Source organism: Mytilus californianus, unplaced genomic scaffold (genome assembly GCF_021869535.1).
Source record: "Mytilus californianus isolate M0D057914Y unplaced genomic scaffold, xbMytCali1.0.p SCAF_2, whole genome shotgun sequence".
In the NCBI taxonomy this organism is placed as follows: domain Eukaryota; kingdom Metazoa; phylum Mollusca; class Bivalvia; order Mytilida; family Mytilidae; genus Mytilus; species Mytilus californianus.
In genome coordinates, this window is record NW_026262668.1 from 97,240,314 (window position 1) to 97,261,139 (window position 20,826).

At 33.7% G+C, this 20,826-nt stretch overlaps 1 protein-coding gene across 2 annotated transcripts in view; it reads right to left on the reverse strand.

Annotated features, from left to right (window-relative positions):
* Positions 1-15: 15 nt before the first annotated feature.
* The window catches only part of LOC127730479 (citrate synthase, mitochondrial-like), a 45,071-nt gene continuing 24,260 nt past the window's right edge, over positions 16-20,826 (reverse strand). Inside the window, exons 4-10 of one of the 2 annotated variants that reach the window (XR_007995118.1) lie at positions 19,457-19,678; positions 11,252-11,422; positions 9,817-10,016; positions 8,181-8,310; positions 7,088-7,399; positions 265-1,049; positions 16-233 (exon numbers count right to left, since the gene is read on the reverse strand). Coding sequence is in view for 1 of the 2 variants with exons in the window: in XM_052238908.1 (XP_052094868.1) it covers positions 882-1,049; positions 7,088-7,399; positions 8,181-8,310; positions 9,817-10,016; positions 11,252-11,422; positions 19,457-19,678 (1,203 nt within the window). In the remaining variant the exon portion in view is untranslated. Of the gene's footprint in view, positions 1,050-7,087; positions 7,400-8,180; positions 8,311-9,816; positions 10,017-11,251; positions 11,423-19,456; positions 19,679-20,826 lie in introns of both variants that reach the window. The other variant, XM_052238908.1, reaches the window with a different exon arrangement.

Sequence of the window (20,826 nt, forward strand, 5' to 3'; positions counted from 1 at the left end):
AATGACAAATTTAACTCATATCTGCATATTTTTATATATTTTTACATATTTTTTTTACAAATGGGTTTTCTATAATTCATAGTTGGTAGTTCTGGTAAACATTCAATATAAATATACAACAAATGAATGATATTTTAATATACCATTTTAACAAATTGTACACTCAAACCACACTTTGCACTTAATATTCATGAAAAGACTACTACAATAAATTATTGTTAAGAAAACTATTCCTATCCTTGCATTGTTTCAGTGATTAAAAACCTATCCTTTCATTGTTTCAGTGATTATTTTTTAATGATAAGTGTTTACATATTCTGATGTATAAAGACCAATGGGGGAATTCTATGACATTCCTATTCATATTCAGGGAATATAACTCATTTCCAGTTTGCCAAGATTTACAACATAAGGAGTATTGCTCTATTTTTTTAACATGTTGATATACAAATATCAAATGATTTTCTAAATTTAAATCATGTAAATTAGCTTTTTGATCAATAAATACAATTATTTTTTCTCAAACTAATCTTGCATGCAACCACCCATTACTCATTTCAAGTGAATCCAAATTCAAGGGGAGTTGAATTACATTCTATGGATGAACTTTCCTGCAGTATCCACTTGCAAAGTATGCTGAAATTGTTCCATATATATTAAAATTAGTACTGCTGAAAAATATGAATCATTTGATCTAAAGACAATATCACATAGTCATTTATAAAAAATAGTAAACATAGTAAGTTTACACTTAAGAATTAATGAACTAAAAATAAATACCAGTAACTAACAGTGTCTGACCTGAATTGCAACTTGATGCTTTAATAGTTACAATAAGGAAACTTAATATATGCAAGTTAATATAAATTATTTCTAACAACTCATTTTGCACTTTCTGCTAATTTTCTGTATGATGGTGTGTCAAAAGATTTTGGTCTTTCAATAGGTAGTCCCATTGCACGATCCCAAATAAGTGAAGACATGCATCCCAGTGCACGGGAAACTCCAAACATGACTGTGTAGTAGTTCATCTCTGTCATACCATAGTACTGAAAAAAGAAAAAATATATTGATATCATCTTTTAGGCCTGGTAAAGTCAGTTCTCAATGATTGTATAACAAGAGTGCATACGCTGAAATGTCTCGCCTTCTTTCTAACCATTGATTTTATGTTGATAGTCCTAAATATAAAGCTTTACTACAACAATAACATAAACTTAACATGATCCAAGAAAATGAGGTCAAGGTCAGATAAACCAAACTGGAAAATACATGTACACCTTACAATCATTCCATACACCAAACATGCTTTAAATATAGTTGACAAATTGCATATCTAAGAAACAAACTTAACCAGGAAAATTTAACTGATCTATGAACCATGAAAATGAGGTCAATGTCAGATGAACCCTGCCAGACAGACATGTACACCTTACAATCATTACATGCTTTAAATATAGTTGACCTATTGCATATAATATCTAAGAAACAAACTAAACCAGGAAAACTTAAGATTGACAAATGAACCATAAAAATGAGGTCATGGTCAGATGATAATTGCCAGACAGACATATACACCTTACAATCATTCTATACACCAAATATAGTTGACCTATTGCTCATGGTATTAGAAAAACAGATAAAAAAACAAAAAGTTAACATTGAGCAAAAATGAGATCAAGGTCAAATTAAACATGCCAGACTGACATGTACATCGTAAAATCTTTTCATTCACCAAATATACTAGTTGACCTATTGCATACAGTATTAGAAAAACAGACCAAAACACAAAAACTTAACTTTAACCACTGAACCACGAGAATGAGGTCAAGGTCAGATGACACCTGCCAATTGGACATGTACACCTTACAATTATTCCATACACCAAATATAGTAGACCTATTGCTTATTGTATCTGATATATGGACTTGGCCACGAAAACGTAACCTTGTTCCCTGATCCATGAAAAGAGGTCGAGGTCAGATGAAAACTGTCTGACAGGCATGAGGACCTTGCAAGGTATGCACATACTAAATATATTTATCCTATTACTCATAATAAGAGAGAAATTTACATTACAAAAAATCTTCAACTTTTTTTTCAAGTAGTCACTGAACCATGAAAATGAGGTAAATGACAATGGACATATGACAGACAGACACTTCATAGCATCCAGGTCTTCCACCTTCTAAAATATAAAGCTTTTAAGTAGTTAGTAAACGCCACCGCTGGATCACTATCCCTATGTCGAGCTTTTTGCAACAGAAGTCGCAGGCTCGACAAAAATGGCTAGGTAGGTAGGATTTTCAAATTTTTAAGGTATAAAAACATAATGATTAGGTTCCCAAATCTTGAAAAATGGGAAAAATTCCTCAAACATTTCCCTAATAGGAGGTGCATAACTTTAACATATGTACAATCTTCCTGTGAAAAATTTCATGGATCTAGGTTGTAAAACTGTAGGAGTTGATTAGGCAAGGGTTTTTTAATTTGTTGGTTTATGGATCCACCAACCCTATACCAGTATTTCAGATTTTCAGAAGAAAAACTAGAGGCTCTAAAGAGCATGTGTGTATACCATACAAAGGACATTCTCCAACATTGTAGACGAGAATAGACTTCATGACAAAAATCTCTATTTTGTTGATCTTGTATTACTGATCTTTCAGTCTGTTTAGTTTTTCTCTTATACACATGTATATCTTCTTTAGTTTTTGCTCAAAACACAAAAGAGGATAAAAAAAAATCCTCATCTAAGGGTAATCACTCCTATGAAGTGTGACAGTCTACTTACTATATCGGCAAAATTTGACTTTTTAATAGATCTTGCCTTGCTGATCATTTTTGTGATTTAAAGTGTCTATTTATCTATTATAATTTAAATCATATAAGACATAACAGAAAATAAATGGGGAATGTGTCCATGGAACACAGATGATGCCCCTGCTTGCATATAACGTTATAAAGGCATAACTCAAGAACTGTAAAAGTGACGCTACCCAAATTTGTACTTGATCTGAGTTTTAGGGTAATAAGCATTGTTTATAAGTTTTATAACATTTAGTTGAGGCAAACTTAAGTAATTTTTCCATTTGTAAAGGGGCATAACTCTAGAGCAGTAAAAGTGATGCCACCAAAATTCGAACTTGATCTGTGTTTTGTGCTAATTAGCATTGTGCATAAGTTTCATAACGTTTGGTTGAGGCAAACTAAAGTTAGAGAACAGAAACTAATATTTCAGCAATTTTTCCATTTGTAAAGGGGCATAACTCTAGAACGGTAAAAGTGACGCCACCAAAATTCAAACTTGATCTGTGTTTTGTGGTTATAAGCATTGTGTATAAGTTTCATAATATTTGGTTGAGGCAAACTAAAGTTAGAGAATGGAAACCAATTTTGGGATGTACGGACGGACAAGGGTAAAACTTAATGCCCCCTCCGCTACGGCTGGGGCATAAAAATTGTTACAAATGGACAATAAAGTGCAATAACTCCTTAAGGGGTCAATTGACAATTTTGGTCATGTTAACTTATTTGTAGATATATCTTTGCTGAACATTATTGCTGTTTACAGTTTATCTCTATCTATAATAATATTTAAGATAATTTCCAAAAAACTAAAAAATTTCATTAAAAAAACGAATTCAGGGGCAGCAACCCAACAACCGGTTGTCTGATTCGTTTGAAAATATCAGGGCAGATAGAACTTCACTTGATGAACACTTTAACCAGTTGACAGATTTGCTCTAAATGCTTTAGTTTCAGAGATAATAGCCATAAACTGCATTTTACCCTATGTTCTATTTTTAGCTCTGTCGGCCATTTTGGTCGGTGGGCTTGATCACGGACACATTTTTAAAACTAAATACCCTAATGATGATTGTGGATAAGTTTTATTCTATTTGGCCCAGTAGTTGCAGAGAAGATTTTTGTAAAAGATTACAAAAATTGTTAATAAACAGCTACGCCATGAGTGCATGATACGCCCGTCGTCTTGTGTGTGAATTTTTATGCAATAATCATAAATAGTTTCTGACATACGGCCTGACATGCGAAAAACCCCCTTTTTTTTACAAAAAACTCAATATCTCTAAAATAAAATTTTGAATCAAAACCAAAAAGTATACAGATCTTAAGATTGATATAACTAAGAAGTGTGTAAAATTTTAAGCAATAATCATAAATCGTTTTTGAGATACGGTGCGACATGTGAAAACCCCCCTTTTAAAAAAAAAAAAATCAACATCTCAAAAATAAAATTTTGAATCATCACCAAAAAGTATACAGATCTTAAGATTAATATAACTAAGAAGTGTATAAAGTTTTAAGCAATAATCATAAATTGTTTTTGAGATACATGTGGAAAAAAACACACACCTGTTTTAGTTACTAAGTCCCGTAAGTCAAAAAGTTTTAGTCTTATTTACACCAAAAAGTATACAGATTGTTTGACCATCATAAGAAACAACTATGTTAAGTTTCATGAAATTTGGATAAGTCGTTCTCATGTTACAGTGCGACATGTTAACGCCGGACAGACAGACGGACAGACGACATTTGTATATACCATAATACGTCCCATCAAAATTTTGACGGGCGTATAAAAATTTACTATAAAGGGCAATAACTCCTTAAGGGGTCAATTGACTATTTTGGTCATGTTGACTTATTTGTAGATCTTACTTTGCTGTACATTATTGCTGTTAACAGTTTACCTTTATCTATAATAATATTGAAGATGATAACCAAAAACTGCAAAATTTTCTAAAATTACCAATTCAGGGGCAGCAACCCAACAACCAGTTGTCTGGTTCGTCTGATGATTCACTTGAACACTTTTACCAGGTGTCAGATTTGCTCTAAATGCTTTAGTTTCAGAGATATAAGCCAAAATCTACATTTTACCCCTGTTATATTTTTAGCCATGGTGGCCATCTTGGTTGGTGGGCCAGGTCGCCTGACACATTTTTAAAACTAGATACCCCAATGATGATTGTGGCAAAGTTTGGTTAACTTTGGCCCAGTAGTTTCAGAAGAGGAGATTTTTGTATAAGTTAACGGCTGACAACAACGGATGCCAAGTGATGAGAAAAGCTCACCTGGCCCAAAGAGGTGAGCTAAAAATGCTTGTTTTTGGCCCCTTTTTTGCCTCTAATTCCTGAACGTTTGGGGCAATTACCCCCAAACTCAATCCCAGCCTTCCCTTTCTGATATGGAACCTTGTGGTACAATTTCAGAGAGATCCATACACTTACACACAAGTTATTTTCCGGAAACTACAATAAACAGCTGCGCCATGAGCGCATGATACGCCCGTCGCATTTTCACGAATAAAGTTCAATAACTTCTCAATGTCATATCAGAAATTTGTGAAAAACTAAAGGGAGGTTATCTTAATTGATATAAACCAGTCACCAAAGTTTAATGAAAACTGCTCAAAGCACTTTAAAGGTATTATCCGAAAAACTAGAAAATCACCCCTTTTTTATGAATAAAATCCCATAACTCGGAAGTGTAAAATCTAAAATTTATAAAAATTGAAAGGGAGCTTACATCAATAGATATAAACAATTCTCCAAAGTTTCATGAGAACTGCTGAAAGCATTTTTGAGTTATTGTCCGAAAACTGGATAATCTCCCTTTTTTTTAATGAATAAAACTCAACAACTCGGAAACATAAAATCTAAAATTTATAAAAATCAAAAGGGAGCTCATGTCAACAGATATAAACAATTGACCAAAGTTTCTTGCAAATTGGTGAAAGCATTTTTGAGTTATTGTCTGAAAACTGGAAAATCCCACTTTTTTAATGAATAAAACCCCATAACTCAGAAATGTAAAATCTAAATTTTATAAAAAACAAAAGGGAGCTCACATCAATAGATATGAACAATTCACAAAAGTTTAATGCAAATTGGTTGAAGCGCTTTTGAGTTAATGTCCGACATGTTGACAACGGAAGGACGGACACCATTATACCATTTAATACGTCCTGTAAACGAGCATATAAAAATGCTTGTTTTTGCCCCTAATTCCTAAACTGTTGGTACCACAACCCCCAAAATCAATCCCAACCTTCCTTTTGTGGAATTGAACCTTCTGGTAAAATTTCATAGAGATCCATTCACTTAAACTAAAGTTATTGTCCAGAAACCAAATGTGTCTTTGGACGACAATGACGACGACATGATAGCATTATATGAACGCAAATGTTTTGCGGTCATATAAAAACCATTACAAAAAGTTAGTTTCTTTTTTTGTCATAATTCGGTAAGATTTTTCATCTCATAGATAAAATAGATTCACCCAAACGTGAAAGTTTGTAAGATATTTTTTTTCTTTTTTTATTTTGACTGACCAACCTGACTTTTTCATATAAAAAAACTTTCATAAATTTTGCTGAAAAATTACTTAGTTCCCAATTCTGGAAAAATGGAGAAAATTATAACACAAGGCATCTGTATACAAGGATACACATTACATGTAGTGACCTCAAAATCAGAAGGGGTCTTCCTCTCATCATTAGTGACTAATATATCCAAGTAGGGTTACTATCCCTTAAAAATCAATTGATTTAGCATCTGAAAACCACTACACTGCATTAATTTCAGTCTTTTTTTAGTAACAATGACCTTGACCTTAGTCATAGTGACCCAAAATCAAAAGGGATCTTCCTCTCATTCTTTGTGAACATATATCCAAGTAAGGTTGCAATCCCATAAAAAGATGATTTGATTAAGCATCCAAAAACCACTTTCCTTCACAAATATTCGTCTATATTTTGTAACTATGGACCAAAATTCAATTGATTTAGCATCTGGAAACCACTACACTGCATTCATTTCAGTTTTTTTAAATAACTATGACCTTGACCTTAGACATAGTGACCTCAAAATCAATAGGGACCTTTCTTGCATTCTTTGTGACCATATATCTATTAAGATTGAAATCAAATATAGTATTTTATTTAGAATCAGGAAACCAAAATGACTAACAGAGTGACTGGAGTAGTTTGCATACCTTTTAATAATTTACGAAAACTTCAAAATTTAGCCTTTAATCAGAAAATGATTATGGTTATACATACCTGTAATAAAACTCCACTATGTGCATCTACATTAGGCCATGGATTCTTGGCTTTCCCCTGTTCTATCAAAACATCTGGTGTGACTTTATAGAGCGCTGAAACCAATTTAAACAGTGGATCATTAGGAAGTTTTCTCAAAGCAAACTCCCTCTGACATGTATATCGTGGATCGGTCTTCCTCAATACAGCATGACCATATCCTGGTATAACCTGTCCAGATTTCAGGGTATTCCAAACCCAGTCTCGCATTTTCTCTTCTGAAAAATCTTTCCCTACGTCCTCTTGCACCTTTGTTAACCATACAAGTACTTCCTGAAAAGAAAATCAAAAATTTATCAAGAAGAGTGGACACAATAAATTTACATGCATAATCCACTGATTATGACTGAATAAAATGTTTAAACTATATAAGATTTGGGGTCTTTCTGCAACTACTCACTTTTTACTAAAAGTAAATGAATTTGTTCTTATCATGAAAACTCAGCACTGATAAACACAAGTTGAAATGTGAGCCATTTCTAACCAATGATACCCTCACTTTAAGTATATTATGCTAACAGGAAGTTGATGAGTAATTGATTCTAAAAACACATCACAAGATATTGCATGCGCACGCTGATTCCAAATCTAAGTAAGTCTTAATTTGTACTTCCTGAGAAAAATTTGACAAAAATTTATTGCGAAACAAATGATACTTTTCCACAGATTCACTTGAATGTTACCTGTCGATTTAAACTTTTGTAAGTTCTTTTGTTCCATCTAATAAATACAATAGCTATTGTTCTCTGTGGAGTTTATTCAATGGGACCTTTAAATTTCTTCTAAGAGAAATCAATCACTCATTGATTAATTTACCTGAACAAAAAAATAAACTTTCAATGATGAAAATACATGTACCAATACTAAATAAGGACACACAAAAATCAGTATATCCCCTCTTTTTGGAGCCAGGTATAAGGAAGTCATTTTTAGGTGAACACTGTCTCATGAACATGCACACTGTCAATAAACTTTAAATGAATCTACAATGAACTTTTGTAACAAAACAATTATCTTAAATGACAAAACTTAAGTATAATTGTTACAAAATTACCTGATTTGCCAGTCCATGGAGAGGTCCAGCTAATCCATTCATACCAGCTGCAAAACTAAGATATGGATCTGATAAAGCACTTCCCACTAAATGTGTGGTATGAGCACTGACATTTCCTCCTTCATGATCACTGAAAATAAAGGGTGAATATAATACATATACAATTTTCACTTTTCAAATTGCAATATCTATACCAACAACTGCCATATTGGTTTCATGATGAGGGTTATCGGACAAGGTTTATAAAAAAAAAATATTTCCCAAATAATTTATGCCTGATGCATTACTGCAGAAAAATTAATCAAAAACTGTGTAATATTTGCAAGAACAATATGACAATTCAAAATCATAAATGGTAACTAACAGCCATGTTTTGCCTGTAATTGGAAGGAAACCATGAGTTTTTAAAACGAACCTTCTATACATGTAAGTTTAGGTCAAATTGTTCAAGTAGTTACAGAGGATAGGACAAAAAGATCACAGAATATACAAAATGCTAGGTGATAATAATTAGAACTGCCCTCCTTCCTTGCTCAAAGGAATGAAAAAGTACAATGTTATAATGGTCAATGGCTTTCTTTCCTGAACATAATACAGTAGACTCCACCTAATCCGATATCAGCAAAATGAATATATCAGCTATTGTAATATTATTTCAAAACACCAAACCCTTCCCTATATGTTTAATGCTAATTTTATCGTGTAATCAAACATCGGATATAAGAATATATCAGCAAATAGGATAAGAATATTCAGGAAATTTTGTTCAAAACCATGCACAATCAGATATTTTCAATGTTTTTCTGACAGGAAATGGACCAGGAAGTTACGAAATTACAATCTTGCAGACAAGAAAATTTAAAAAAAGAACTATTTCTTAATGAATTGTTGTCAGTGTCTTTATTTATTGTCTTCCTTTGTAATGTGAATTAGATGCCCTTTAAATTCAAATGGTTATATTTATTTATTAAATATACAAGAGCAGTATGTTGGGAGAATTTTGATAAAACTGTAAATGCTCAAAGAATCTGAAATATAATTTAAACTGAATGTACCTCCTTCAGAATAATTTATTGAAATTGAAATATAAATCCCTATTGACAAGAGAAATCTAACTTTTGTCAGATATAAATTTGTAACATGTGCATGACCACGTCATGGACACCATTTTGTTTTGTTTAAAAAATGTGAAGAAGCCTCGAGAACCATGACCTAAATATAAACAGTCTTCAGAAAACTTAAACTTGATGCAATAATATTTTAGCAATCATGATTATCTTCATAAATTTAAATTTGATTATTTAAAGAAATAAAATATATAACAAATACAATTTTAGTTTAAGAGATTGTATACAGCTAGACTATGCTTTGATCTAAATCACTTTAGCCCTCTCATATATATAGCAGTGGTCAGGTCTAGTTACATCTCAGGATTAGGTTTACTCATGATTGCAGAATATTCAATGAATATACATTTATCGTCTAATTGAATATATCGGATAATGGGATATTTTTTGCTGACATTTTGGGTCTTCGATTTGCCGAAGTCTACTGTACAAGTATTCATTTGTATACTTAAACTATGACAGTCTTTCACACTGACCCTATTGTTGATAGGTGAACAAGTTATTCCTACCTATGAATTGTAAGATACATCCTCATCAGTTCTATGAAATCGGCATTGTCATAACCTAACATAGAACAGAAGTTCCAACTCCAGTCTTTTTTATTATCAATAGCTGTTACAGCTGTACCGTCACGGTATAAATTTCTGTAGATAATAGATGCCACTGTTGGTAACTTTGCTATCATATCCATAGAATCTTCATACACATACTATAAAAATATCAAATATACATTAAAACTATTTTCTTTCACATGTTAGAAATACATCTTCTATATCAGAAGGTTAGGTACTTTGAATTTGCTTTCAGTAACTGCAAGCAATCATTTAAAATTGTGTTATTCAGTATTGTTTTACTTGTTCTAGTGCTTTTTCAACTAGTTTTTACTTTATGTCCATCAATTTACCTTTTTTGTTAGTGCAGAGATCAGAAGTTCAAAGAAATATTTTTTATGTCAGAAAATAGCTCATCTTGCAACGATTCCAAAAATATCTAGATTGTAATTCTTTTTATGACATAAAGGAGATAATAATAGTCCTCCAGTTTAGTCATTTCTAGCTTCAAATGATAGCTTATATTAGTTAATGCTGATTTCTAAAATAAGACTTCTATCTAATTTTGCTTGAAAAAGGGAGATCATTTTCTTCTTCCAACTACTCAATATCATTTCCAGTCTCATAAAAATTTTGCATTTTTTTTTTGTCCATTTATAAAGGGGCATAACTCAAGAACAGTAAAAGTGACACCTCCAAAATTCAAACTTGATCTGTATTTTGTGGTAATAAGCATTGTGTATAAGTTTCATAACATTTGGTTGAGGCTAACTAAAGTTAGAGAATGGAAACGAAAAATTCAGTATTTTTTCCATTTGTAAAGGGGCATAACTCTAGAACAGTAAAAGTGACACCACCAATATTCAAACTTAATCTGTATTTTGTGAAAATAAGCATTGTGTATAAGTTTCATAACATTTGGATGAGGCAAACTAAAGTTAGAGAACAGAAACGAAAAATACAGCAATTTTTCCATTCGTAAAGGGGCATATCTCTAGAACGATCAAAGTGACGACTCCAAAATTCAAACTTGATCTGTGTTTTGTGGTAATAAGCATTGTGTATAAGTTTCATAACATTTGGTTGAGGCAAACTAAAGTTAGAGAATAGAAACCAACTTTGGGACATACGGACAGACGGACGGACAAGGGTAAAACTTAATCCCCCTCCGCTGGAGCATAAAAATTTCAAATCTTATGTCTTGTTTGCTTCTTCAACCAAAAATACTTTGGAAAGTATTTCAATCCCCTCCAAAACTATAGAAGCCACATCTTCAAATGTTGGGCACATTTATTACACCTCTAGTAGAGGTAGGCAGCTTGACAACGGATTATGTTTCTAATAACATTAATATTACAAGAAAATCTACTATTGTCAATAATAAATAATTTACCTCCCAATATGATGCCTTTTTAACACCATCAGAATAAGCTTTAGCAAATTTACTTTCACTATTGAGAGCTGTAATTCCTGCACTAAACTGTGACATTGGATGAAGGTTTGATGGGAAATTGTTTAACATGGTTATCACATGGTTAGGTAATGCAGCTCGTTTGTTCCATTCCTACAAAATAAACATATTTCACAAATAATGTAAGGAAGTCTTAAAATTCTATGCTTAAATGCAAAACAATTCTACTCCTATGATACTGGGTCATATTTACTATTATTAAGTACATGTTAAAAATAAAATGCTTCGCCGAGCTCAGCCTGATTCAACCGCTGAGGTCGTACCCTGAACTTGATCTGTATTATGTGGTAATAAGCATTGTGTATAAGTTTCATAACATTTGGTCGAGGCAAACTAAAGTTAGAGAACGGAAACCAACTTTGGGACGTACGGACGGATGTACAGACGGACAAGGGTAAAACTTAATGCCACCTTCGCTTCGGCGGGGGCATAAAATCCACCAAAAATATAATTTTAGTTGAAATCAAACAAAGTTTAATTTTGGACCCTTCAAACATTCATATGGACTTATTTGAAAACAGGGCCCAAAATAAAAAATCTGAATGCACAATAAGATTCAGCATATCATAGAGCTGCAATATTTCAGTTTTTGATGAAATCGAACAAAGTTTAATTTTGGACCCTTTGGACCTCAATGTAGACCAATTTAAAAATGGGGCTCAATATCCAAAATAGTAATACAAGGTTAGAACCCCAAAAATTAAAGACTTTAAATGAATCCCATTGAAATTGGTTAAAAGATTTGTATTTATTTTCAATTGAAGATTTCTGGCTATTGCGCAATACTGTGCTGTTGCACAATACTTAGTTAATCTGTTATATATAATAATTTACACACCCTGTTTGGTGTGTATCTCCTGCCATACCAGTATTTGTTGCTATATATATAAATCAGAAATAATCAATGAAAAAATGGAAAATGTTTGGGAAAAAAAGCAACAAAAAATTATGAAAAAAAAAAAAAAAAAAAAAAAAAAAAAAAAAAAAAAATTACCCCCCCTAAAAAAAAATTGTTTGAAAATTTTGAAATTTTGAAAAATCAAAAAGAAACAAGAAATGATTGTAACAGGATGCTGTTACGAAGTCTCCCAAACGAAGCTCCCATAATTCGTAATTCCTAGGGTCGCCTGACATTGGGCAAAGTCCAGTGAAAATTGGTTTGGTCCAGTAAAGTTATATGCATTAGTGATGCCTGTGGACTAACCCTGTATATCATTCAAATCATCTTGGCATGACAAACCAGAATATATATGGTTTAGGGGTGGGGATCTCGACCATTTACAAGATATTAGAACTTTCTCAAATGGCAGGGGGTCGGGATGACCCCTGGGGACTAACCCTGTATTACATTTGATGTGCTTTATCATGACAAACCAGAATATATATGGTTGAGGGGTGGGGATCTCGACCATTTACAAGATATAAGAACTTTCTCAAATGGCAGGGGGTCGGGATGACCCCTGAGGACTAACCATGTATATCATTCAAACCATCTTAGCATGACAAACCAGAATATATATATGGTTGAGGGGTGGGGATCTTGACCACTTACAAGATATTAGAACTTTCTTAAATGGCAGGGGGTGGGGGTGACCCCTGGGGACTAACCCTGTTTTTCATTTGATGTGCTTTATCATGACAAACCAGAATATATATGGTTTAGGGGTGGGGATCTCGACCATTTACAAGATATTAGAACTTTCTCAAATGGCAGGGGGTCGGGATGACCCCTGGGGACTAACCCTGTATATCATTCAAACCATCTTAGCATGACAAACCAGAATATATATGGTTTAGGGGTGGGGATCTTGACCACTTACAAGATATTAGAACTTTTTTAAATGGCATGGGGTGGGGGTGACCCCTGGGGACTAACCCTGTATTTCATTTGATGAGCTTTATCATGACAAACCAGAATATATATGGTTTTGGGATGGGGATCTCGACCATTTACAAGATATTAGAACTTTCTCAAATGGCAGGGGGTCGGGATGACCCCTGGGGACTAACCCTGTATATCATTCAAACCATCTTAGCATGACAAACCAAAATATATATGGTTTAGGGGTGGGAATCTTGACCACTTACAAGGTATTAGAACTTTCTTAAATGGTAGGGGGTGGGGGTGACCCCTGGGGACTAACCCTGTATTTCATTTAATGGGCTTTATCATTTAGAACATTTTCAATTAAAAAGATTGTGTCTATCACAAATGGTTTTCAATTTATAATCATTTGAAAATTTAAAAAAATAAAATCCCATAGGGTTCTATAGTAAAACCCTCTTTTCTTTTTGCCCCTCAAAGTACCCCTTTATAAACCCCATTGCACAAACAAAACCCTGATTGCACCACTAGACATGTTAGTCTAACATATTGTGAAACCCTAAGTTAATCTGACAAGCGGTTTTGGAGAACGGCTGCGGACAAGTTCAAATTTAAAAGCGGCGGAAGAAGAAGAAGAATAATAATAATAATAAGAACTGAGCAAAAACAATAAGTCTTCGTTTGAGAGACTTAATTAATGATGCCGCCGCTTGCATATCATATAAAGTTATAAAGGGACATAACTGAAGAACAGTAAAAGTGATGTTACCCAAATTTGCACTTGATCTGAGATTTGTGGTAATAAGTATTGTGTATAAGTTTTTCCATTGTAAACAGGCATAACTCTAGAACCATAAAAGTGACACCACCAAAATTCAAACTTGATCTGTACTTTGTGGTAATTAGCATTGTGTATGTTTCATAACATTTGGTTGAGGCAAACTAAAGTTAGAGAACAGAAACGAAAAATTCAGCAATTTTTATGTTTATAAAGGGGCATAACTCAAGAATAACATGCCACCCAATTTCAAACTTGATCTGTATTATGTGGTAATAAGCATTGTGTATAAGTTTCATAACATTTGGTCGTGCCAAACTAAAGTTAGAGAATGGAAACCAACTTTGGGACGTACGGACGTACAGGCGGACAAGGATAAAACTTAATGCCCCCTCCGCTATGGCGGGGGCATAAAAAAAGTACGAACCCCCACCCCCCAAAAAAAAAATTAAAAAAAATTTGTGAAATTTCAAAAATTTTGAATAAAAATAATATGAACCCCCATAAAAACAAGAGTGCACACGCTGAAATGTCTCGCCTTCTTTACTAATCATTGATATTATGTTGATAGTCCTAAATATAAAGCTTTACTACAACTATCACATACACTTATCATGATCCAAGAAAATGAGGTCAAGGTCATATAAACCAAACAAGAAATACATGTACACCTTACAATCATTCAATACACTAAATATAGTTGACCTATTGTTTATAGTTTCTAAGATACAGACTTAACCAAGAAAACTAAACATTGACCAATGAACCAAGAAAATGAGGTCAAGGTCAGATGAACAATGCCAGGCAGACATGTACTACAGCTTGCAATCCTTCCATACAACAAATATAGTTGACCTATTGCTTATAGTATTAGAAAAACAGACCAAACACAATAAAATGCTCCGCAGGGCGCAGCTTGATACGACCGCAGAGGTCGAACCCTGAACAGTTGGGGCAAGTATGGACACAACATTCAAGCTTGATACAGCTTTGCATTTGGATTGTGATTAAATACTTGACACAGCATAGGTTTCTGACACAGAATGAATGTGGTCTAAGAACTTAAAAATTTTAAATTGGACATTCACCTATTATGGTCCAATATCCAAAATCTAAATACATGGTTAGATTCAGCATATCAAAGAACCCCAAGAATTCAATTTTTGATGAAATCAATCAAAGTTTAATTTTGGACCCTTTTGACCTCAATGTGGACAAAGTTGATAACGGGGCCCAAAAATCAAAAATCTAAATACATGGTTAGATTCAGCATATCAAAGAACCCCATATATTCAATTTTTGTTGAAATCAAACAAAGTTTAATTTTGGACCCTGATTTGGACCAACTTGAAAACTGGGCCCATAATCAAAAATCTAAATACATGTTTAGATTCAGCATATCAAAGAACCCTAAGAATTCAATTTTTGCTAAAATCAAACTCAGTTTAATTTTGGACCCTTTGGACCTTAATGTAGACCAATTTGAAAACGGAACCAAAAATTAAGAATCTAAATACACGGTAAGATTCGGCATATCAAAGAACCCCAATAATTCAATTTTTGATGAAATCAAACAAAGTTTAATTTTGGACCCTTTGGACCTCAATGTGGACCAATTTAAAAACGGGGCCCAAAATCCAAAAACTAAATACACGGTTAGATTCAGCATATTAAAGAACCCCAAGAATTCAAGAATAAAACCCCATTGAAATTGGTCAAGAAATAAGCAATTTATACGAAGTATCTTCTTTTGCACAATACTGTGCAATTAAATATTTCTTGCTATTGCGCAATACTGTACAATTGACAATTTCTTGCTATTGCGCAATATTGTGCTATTGGATATTTCTTGCTATTGCGCAATACTGTGCAATTGAAGATTTCTTGCTACTGCGCAATACTGTGCAATTGAAGATTTCTTGCTATTGTGCAATACTGTGCAATTGAAAATTTCTTGCTATTGCACAATACTTATTATATAATAATTTACACATCCTGTTTGGTGTGTATCTCCTACCATATCATTATTATTTGCTTTTAAATATAAATCAGAAATAACCAATTTAAAATGGAAAATTTTAAAAGAAAAAAAAAGGAAAAAAAGAAAAAAAAGGAAAAAAAGAAAACCCCCCCCCCCAAATTTTTTGAACCCCCTTATGATTCATCACCCTCAAACTCAATCCCAGCCTTCCCTTTTTGGCCCCAAATTCCTAAACGTTTAGGGCAATTACCCCCAAACTCAAACCCAGCTTTCCCTTCGTGATATGGAACCTTGTAGTACAATTTCAGAAAGATCCATACACTTACACACAAGTTATTGTCCTGAAACTAGAAAAATGCTTGTTTTTTGCCCCTTTTTGGCCCCTAATTCCTAAAATATTGAGGCAATTACCCCCATCATCAATCCCAGCCTTCCCTTTGTGGTATGGTACCTTGCAGTACAATTTCAGAGAGATCCATGCACTTGAACACAAGTTATTGTCTGGAAACTAGAAAAGTGCTTATTTTTGGCCCCTTTTTGGCCCCCAATTCCTAAACGTTTCGGCAATTACCCCCAAACTCAATTCCAGCTTTCCCTTTGTGATATGGAACCTTGTAGTACAATTTCAGAAAGATCCATACACTTACACACAAGTTATTGTCATGAAACTAGAAAAATGCTTGTTTTTTGCCCCTTTTTTGGCCCCTAATTCCTAAAATTTTGAGGCAATTACCCCCAAAATCAATCCCAGCATTCCTTTTGTGATATGGAACCTTGTGGTACAATGTCAGAGAGATCCATACACTAACACACAAGTTATGTCTGGAAGTTACAAAAATGCTTATTTTTGGCCCCTTTTTCCTTTACTGTTGGTACCATAACCCCCAAAATCAATCCCAACCTTCCTTTTGTGACATTGAACCTTGTGGTAAAATTTCATAGAGATCCATTCACTTAAACTAAAGTTAGAGTGCAAAAACCAATGTGTCTTCGGACAACGCCGGACGACGACGACGACGACAAGGCCAACGTCATACCAATATACGACCACAAAAATTTTTTTGCGGTCGTATAAAAACTTAACACTGAGCAATGAACCCTGAAAATGAGGTCAAGGTCAAATAAAACCTGTAAGACTGACAGGTACATCATAAAATATTTCCATACACCAAATATAGATGACCTATTGCATAAAGTATTAGAAAAAAAGATCAAAACTCAAAAACTTAACTTTGACCACTGAACCATGAAAATGAGGTCAAGGTCAGAAGACACCTGCCAGCTAGACATGTACACCTTACAATCATTCCATACACCAAATATAGTAGACCTATGGCATACAGTATAAGAAAAACAGACCAAAACACAAAAACTTAACTATAACCACTGAACCATGAAAATGAGGTCAAGGTTAGATGACACCTGCCAGTTGGACATGTACACCTTACAGTCCTCCCATACACCGAATATACTAGACCTATTGCTTATAGTATCTGAGATATGGACTTGACCACCAAAACTTAACCTTGTTCATTGATCCATGAAATGAGGTCGAGGTCAAGTGAAAACTGTGTGACGGGCATGAGGACCTTGCAAGGTACGCACATACCAAATATAGTTGAACTATTGCATATAGTATTAGAAAAAAAGACCAAAACTCAAAAACTTAACTTTGACCACTGAACCATGAAAATGAGGTCAAGGTCAGATGACACCTGCCCGCTAGACATGTACACCTTACAATCATTCCATACACCAAATATAGTAGACCTATGGCATACAGTATAAGAAAAACAGACTAAAACACAAAAACTTAACTATAACCACTGAACCATGAAAATGAGGTCAAGGTCAGATGACACCTGCCAGTTGGACATGTACACCTTACAGTCCTTCCATACACCGAATATACTAGACCTATTGCTTATAGTATCTGAGATATGGACTTGACCACCAAAACTTAACCTTGTTCACTGATCCATGAAATGAGGTCGAGGTCAAGTGAAAACTGTCTGACGGGCATGGGGACCTTGCAAAGTACGCACATACCAAATATAGTTATCCTATTACTTATAATAAGAGAGAATCTAACATTACAAAAAATCTTAACTTTTTTTCAAGTAGTTACTGAACCATGAAAATGAGGTCAAGGACATTGGACATGTGACTGACGGAAACTTCGTAACATGAGGCATCCATATACAAAGTATGAAGCATCCAGACCTTCCACCTTCTAAAATATAAAGCTTTTAAGAAGTTAGCTAACGTGCCGCCGCCGCCGTAGCCGCCGCCGGATCACTATCCCTATGTCGAGCTTTCTGCGACAAAAGTCGCAGGCTCGACAAAAATTGGAAAAAAAAATCCCCACTCCACCAATTTTTTTTAAAAATTTTGAAGATTATTTTCTTTTCAGGAAAAATGTACAATTTCAGAGAGTTCCATAAACTTGAACACAAGTTATTGTCTGGAAACTAGAAAATGCTTGTTTTTGGCCTCTTTTCTGCCCCTAATTTCTAAACGTTTTGGGCAATTACCCCCAAACTCAATCCCAGCCTTCCCTTTGTAGTATGGAACCTTGTAGTACAATTTCAGAGAGATCCATACACTTAAACACAAGTTATTGTCTGGAAACTAGAAAAATGCTTGTTTTTTGCCCCTAATTCCCGAACCTTTATGGCTATTACCCCCAAACTCAATCCCAGCCTTCTCTTTGTGGTATGGAAGTTTGAACCTTATGGTACAATTTCAGAGAGATCCATACACTTACATACAAGTTATTGTTTGGAAACTGCAAAAATGCTTCTTTTTGGCCCCTAATTCCTAAACTGTTGGTACCATAACCCCCAAAATCAATCCCAACCTTCCTTTATTTGGTATTGAACTTTCTTGTAAAATTTCATTTAGATCCATTCACTTAAACTAAAGTTATTGTCCGGAAACCAAATGTGTCTTCAGACGACGACGACAACATAACATTATACAAACGCAACTTTTTTGTGTTTGTATAATTAGTAAAAATTTTAAGTAGAATATCATACAATTTCTTATATAAGTAATGAAATATTGTGCACAAACCTATACCACTGTTATGAGAAGGGACTACAAGGTACTATCATAAATATCATATATAAGAATTGTTATCTCTCTTTACAAGGTGGAAGAAGGGTCAAGTCTCTGAAATTCTATGAATTTTGAGGAGTAGATGGAAATGGCCCCTATTACTGCTAAAATTTCCAACTAGTATTCAATGGCCTTAGTTGTTACAATGACTAGATGAGAAATAGACTTTTTTGGTAAAAAAAATATCATGTTCTTATTCTTATGTCACAAATAAATGAAATTTATCTAATTTTCAACCAAATTTTGTGAAAATAGGAAAATTTTATTGGCTTTGTGAAACATACAAATCATTTGCCGACAAAAAAAAAACCCTTTTAAACATAACGTGTGTAATAATACATGACCTAAGCCTAAAAGTGGTTTACACTGACTTTCACCATCTGTAACACCTGAGTGAGGATAAGTAGGCTTTCTATAACGTACCTCAGATATAGCATCTGCTTGTTCTTGTGATGGCACTTGTCCTGTACATAATAACCAGAAGAGTCCCTCTGGAAGTGGTTCCTCTCCCTTTCCAGCATTCCCCTTAGGCAAAATTTTCTGACACTCAGGAATGCTGTAACCTCTAAATCTGATGCCTTCATCTGGGTCCAAGACTGAGGTCTCTGTTACTAAGCCTTTTATTCCTCTCATTCCACCATAGATCTGAAATCATCATTTAGAAACTTGTACATTTCTGGTATTGCATATTAAATGTGTAATAAATGTGGATAGTGTCCACATGTGTCCACAGATGATGCCCCTGCTTGCATATCATATAGTTATAAAGGGATATAACTGAAGAACGGTAAAAGTGACGCTACCCAAATTTGAACTTGATCTGAGTTTTGTGGTAATAAGCATTGAGTGTAAGTCTCATAACATTTGGTTGAGGCTAACTTAAGTAGAGAACAGAAACTAAAAATTCAGCAATTTTTCTATTTGTAAACAGGCATAACTCTAAAACGGTTGTGTATATATGTTATATAACATTTGGTTGAGACAAACTAAAGTTAGAGAATGGAAACAAAAAATTCAGCAATTTTTATGTTTATAAAGGGACATAACTAAGAATGGTAAAAGTTACACCACCAAATTTCGTACTTAATCTGTAGTATGTAGTAATAAGCATTGTGAATAAGTTTCATAGCATTTGGTTGAAGCAAACTAAAGTTAGAGAACGGAAACAAGAAAATTGTACATGATCTTAGTTTTGTGGTAATGAATATTGTGTATAGATTTCATAATGTTTGGTTGGGGCAAACTTAAGCTACAGAATGGAAACTAAAAATTTTGCAATCTTTCGATTTATAAAGGGGCATAACTCAATAATGGTTAAAGTGACACTACCCAAATTCAACTTGATCTGTGTTTTATCAGTGGAAGGCAAAGTTAAACATTGCATTGTATAAAGCATTGATTGTAGTTGATTCAACAATAATCATGGACAAAGGAAGATAACTCCAAATTTATAAATTACTTAAATAATGACATTGATATTTTTAGAAATTACATTTAGTTTTAAGACAAACTCAATTTAGAGAATGGAAACAAAAAAATTTGCAATTTTTTCATTTGTAAAGGGGCATAACCCTAGAACAGTAATCAAACAGCTTGTAATCACTGAATGGTAAAGATTGCTTTAATTTATCAGTAGGAAGTAAAATTGAATATTGCATTGTATAAAGCATTGGTTGTAGTTGATTCAACTACCATTATGCACAAAGAAAGATAACTCCAATTTTCAAAGTAGACTTTGAAATATTTTTAGGAATGAAGGGTAAAAATTGCTTTAATTTATCAATGGAAGGCAA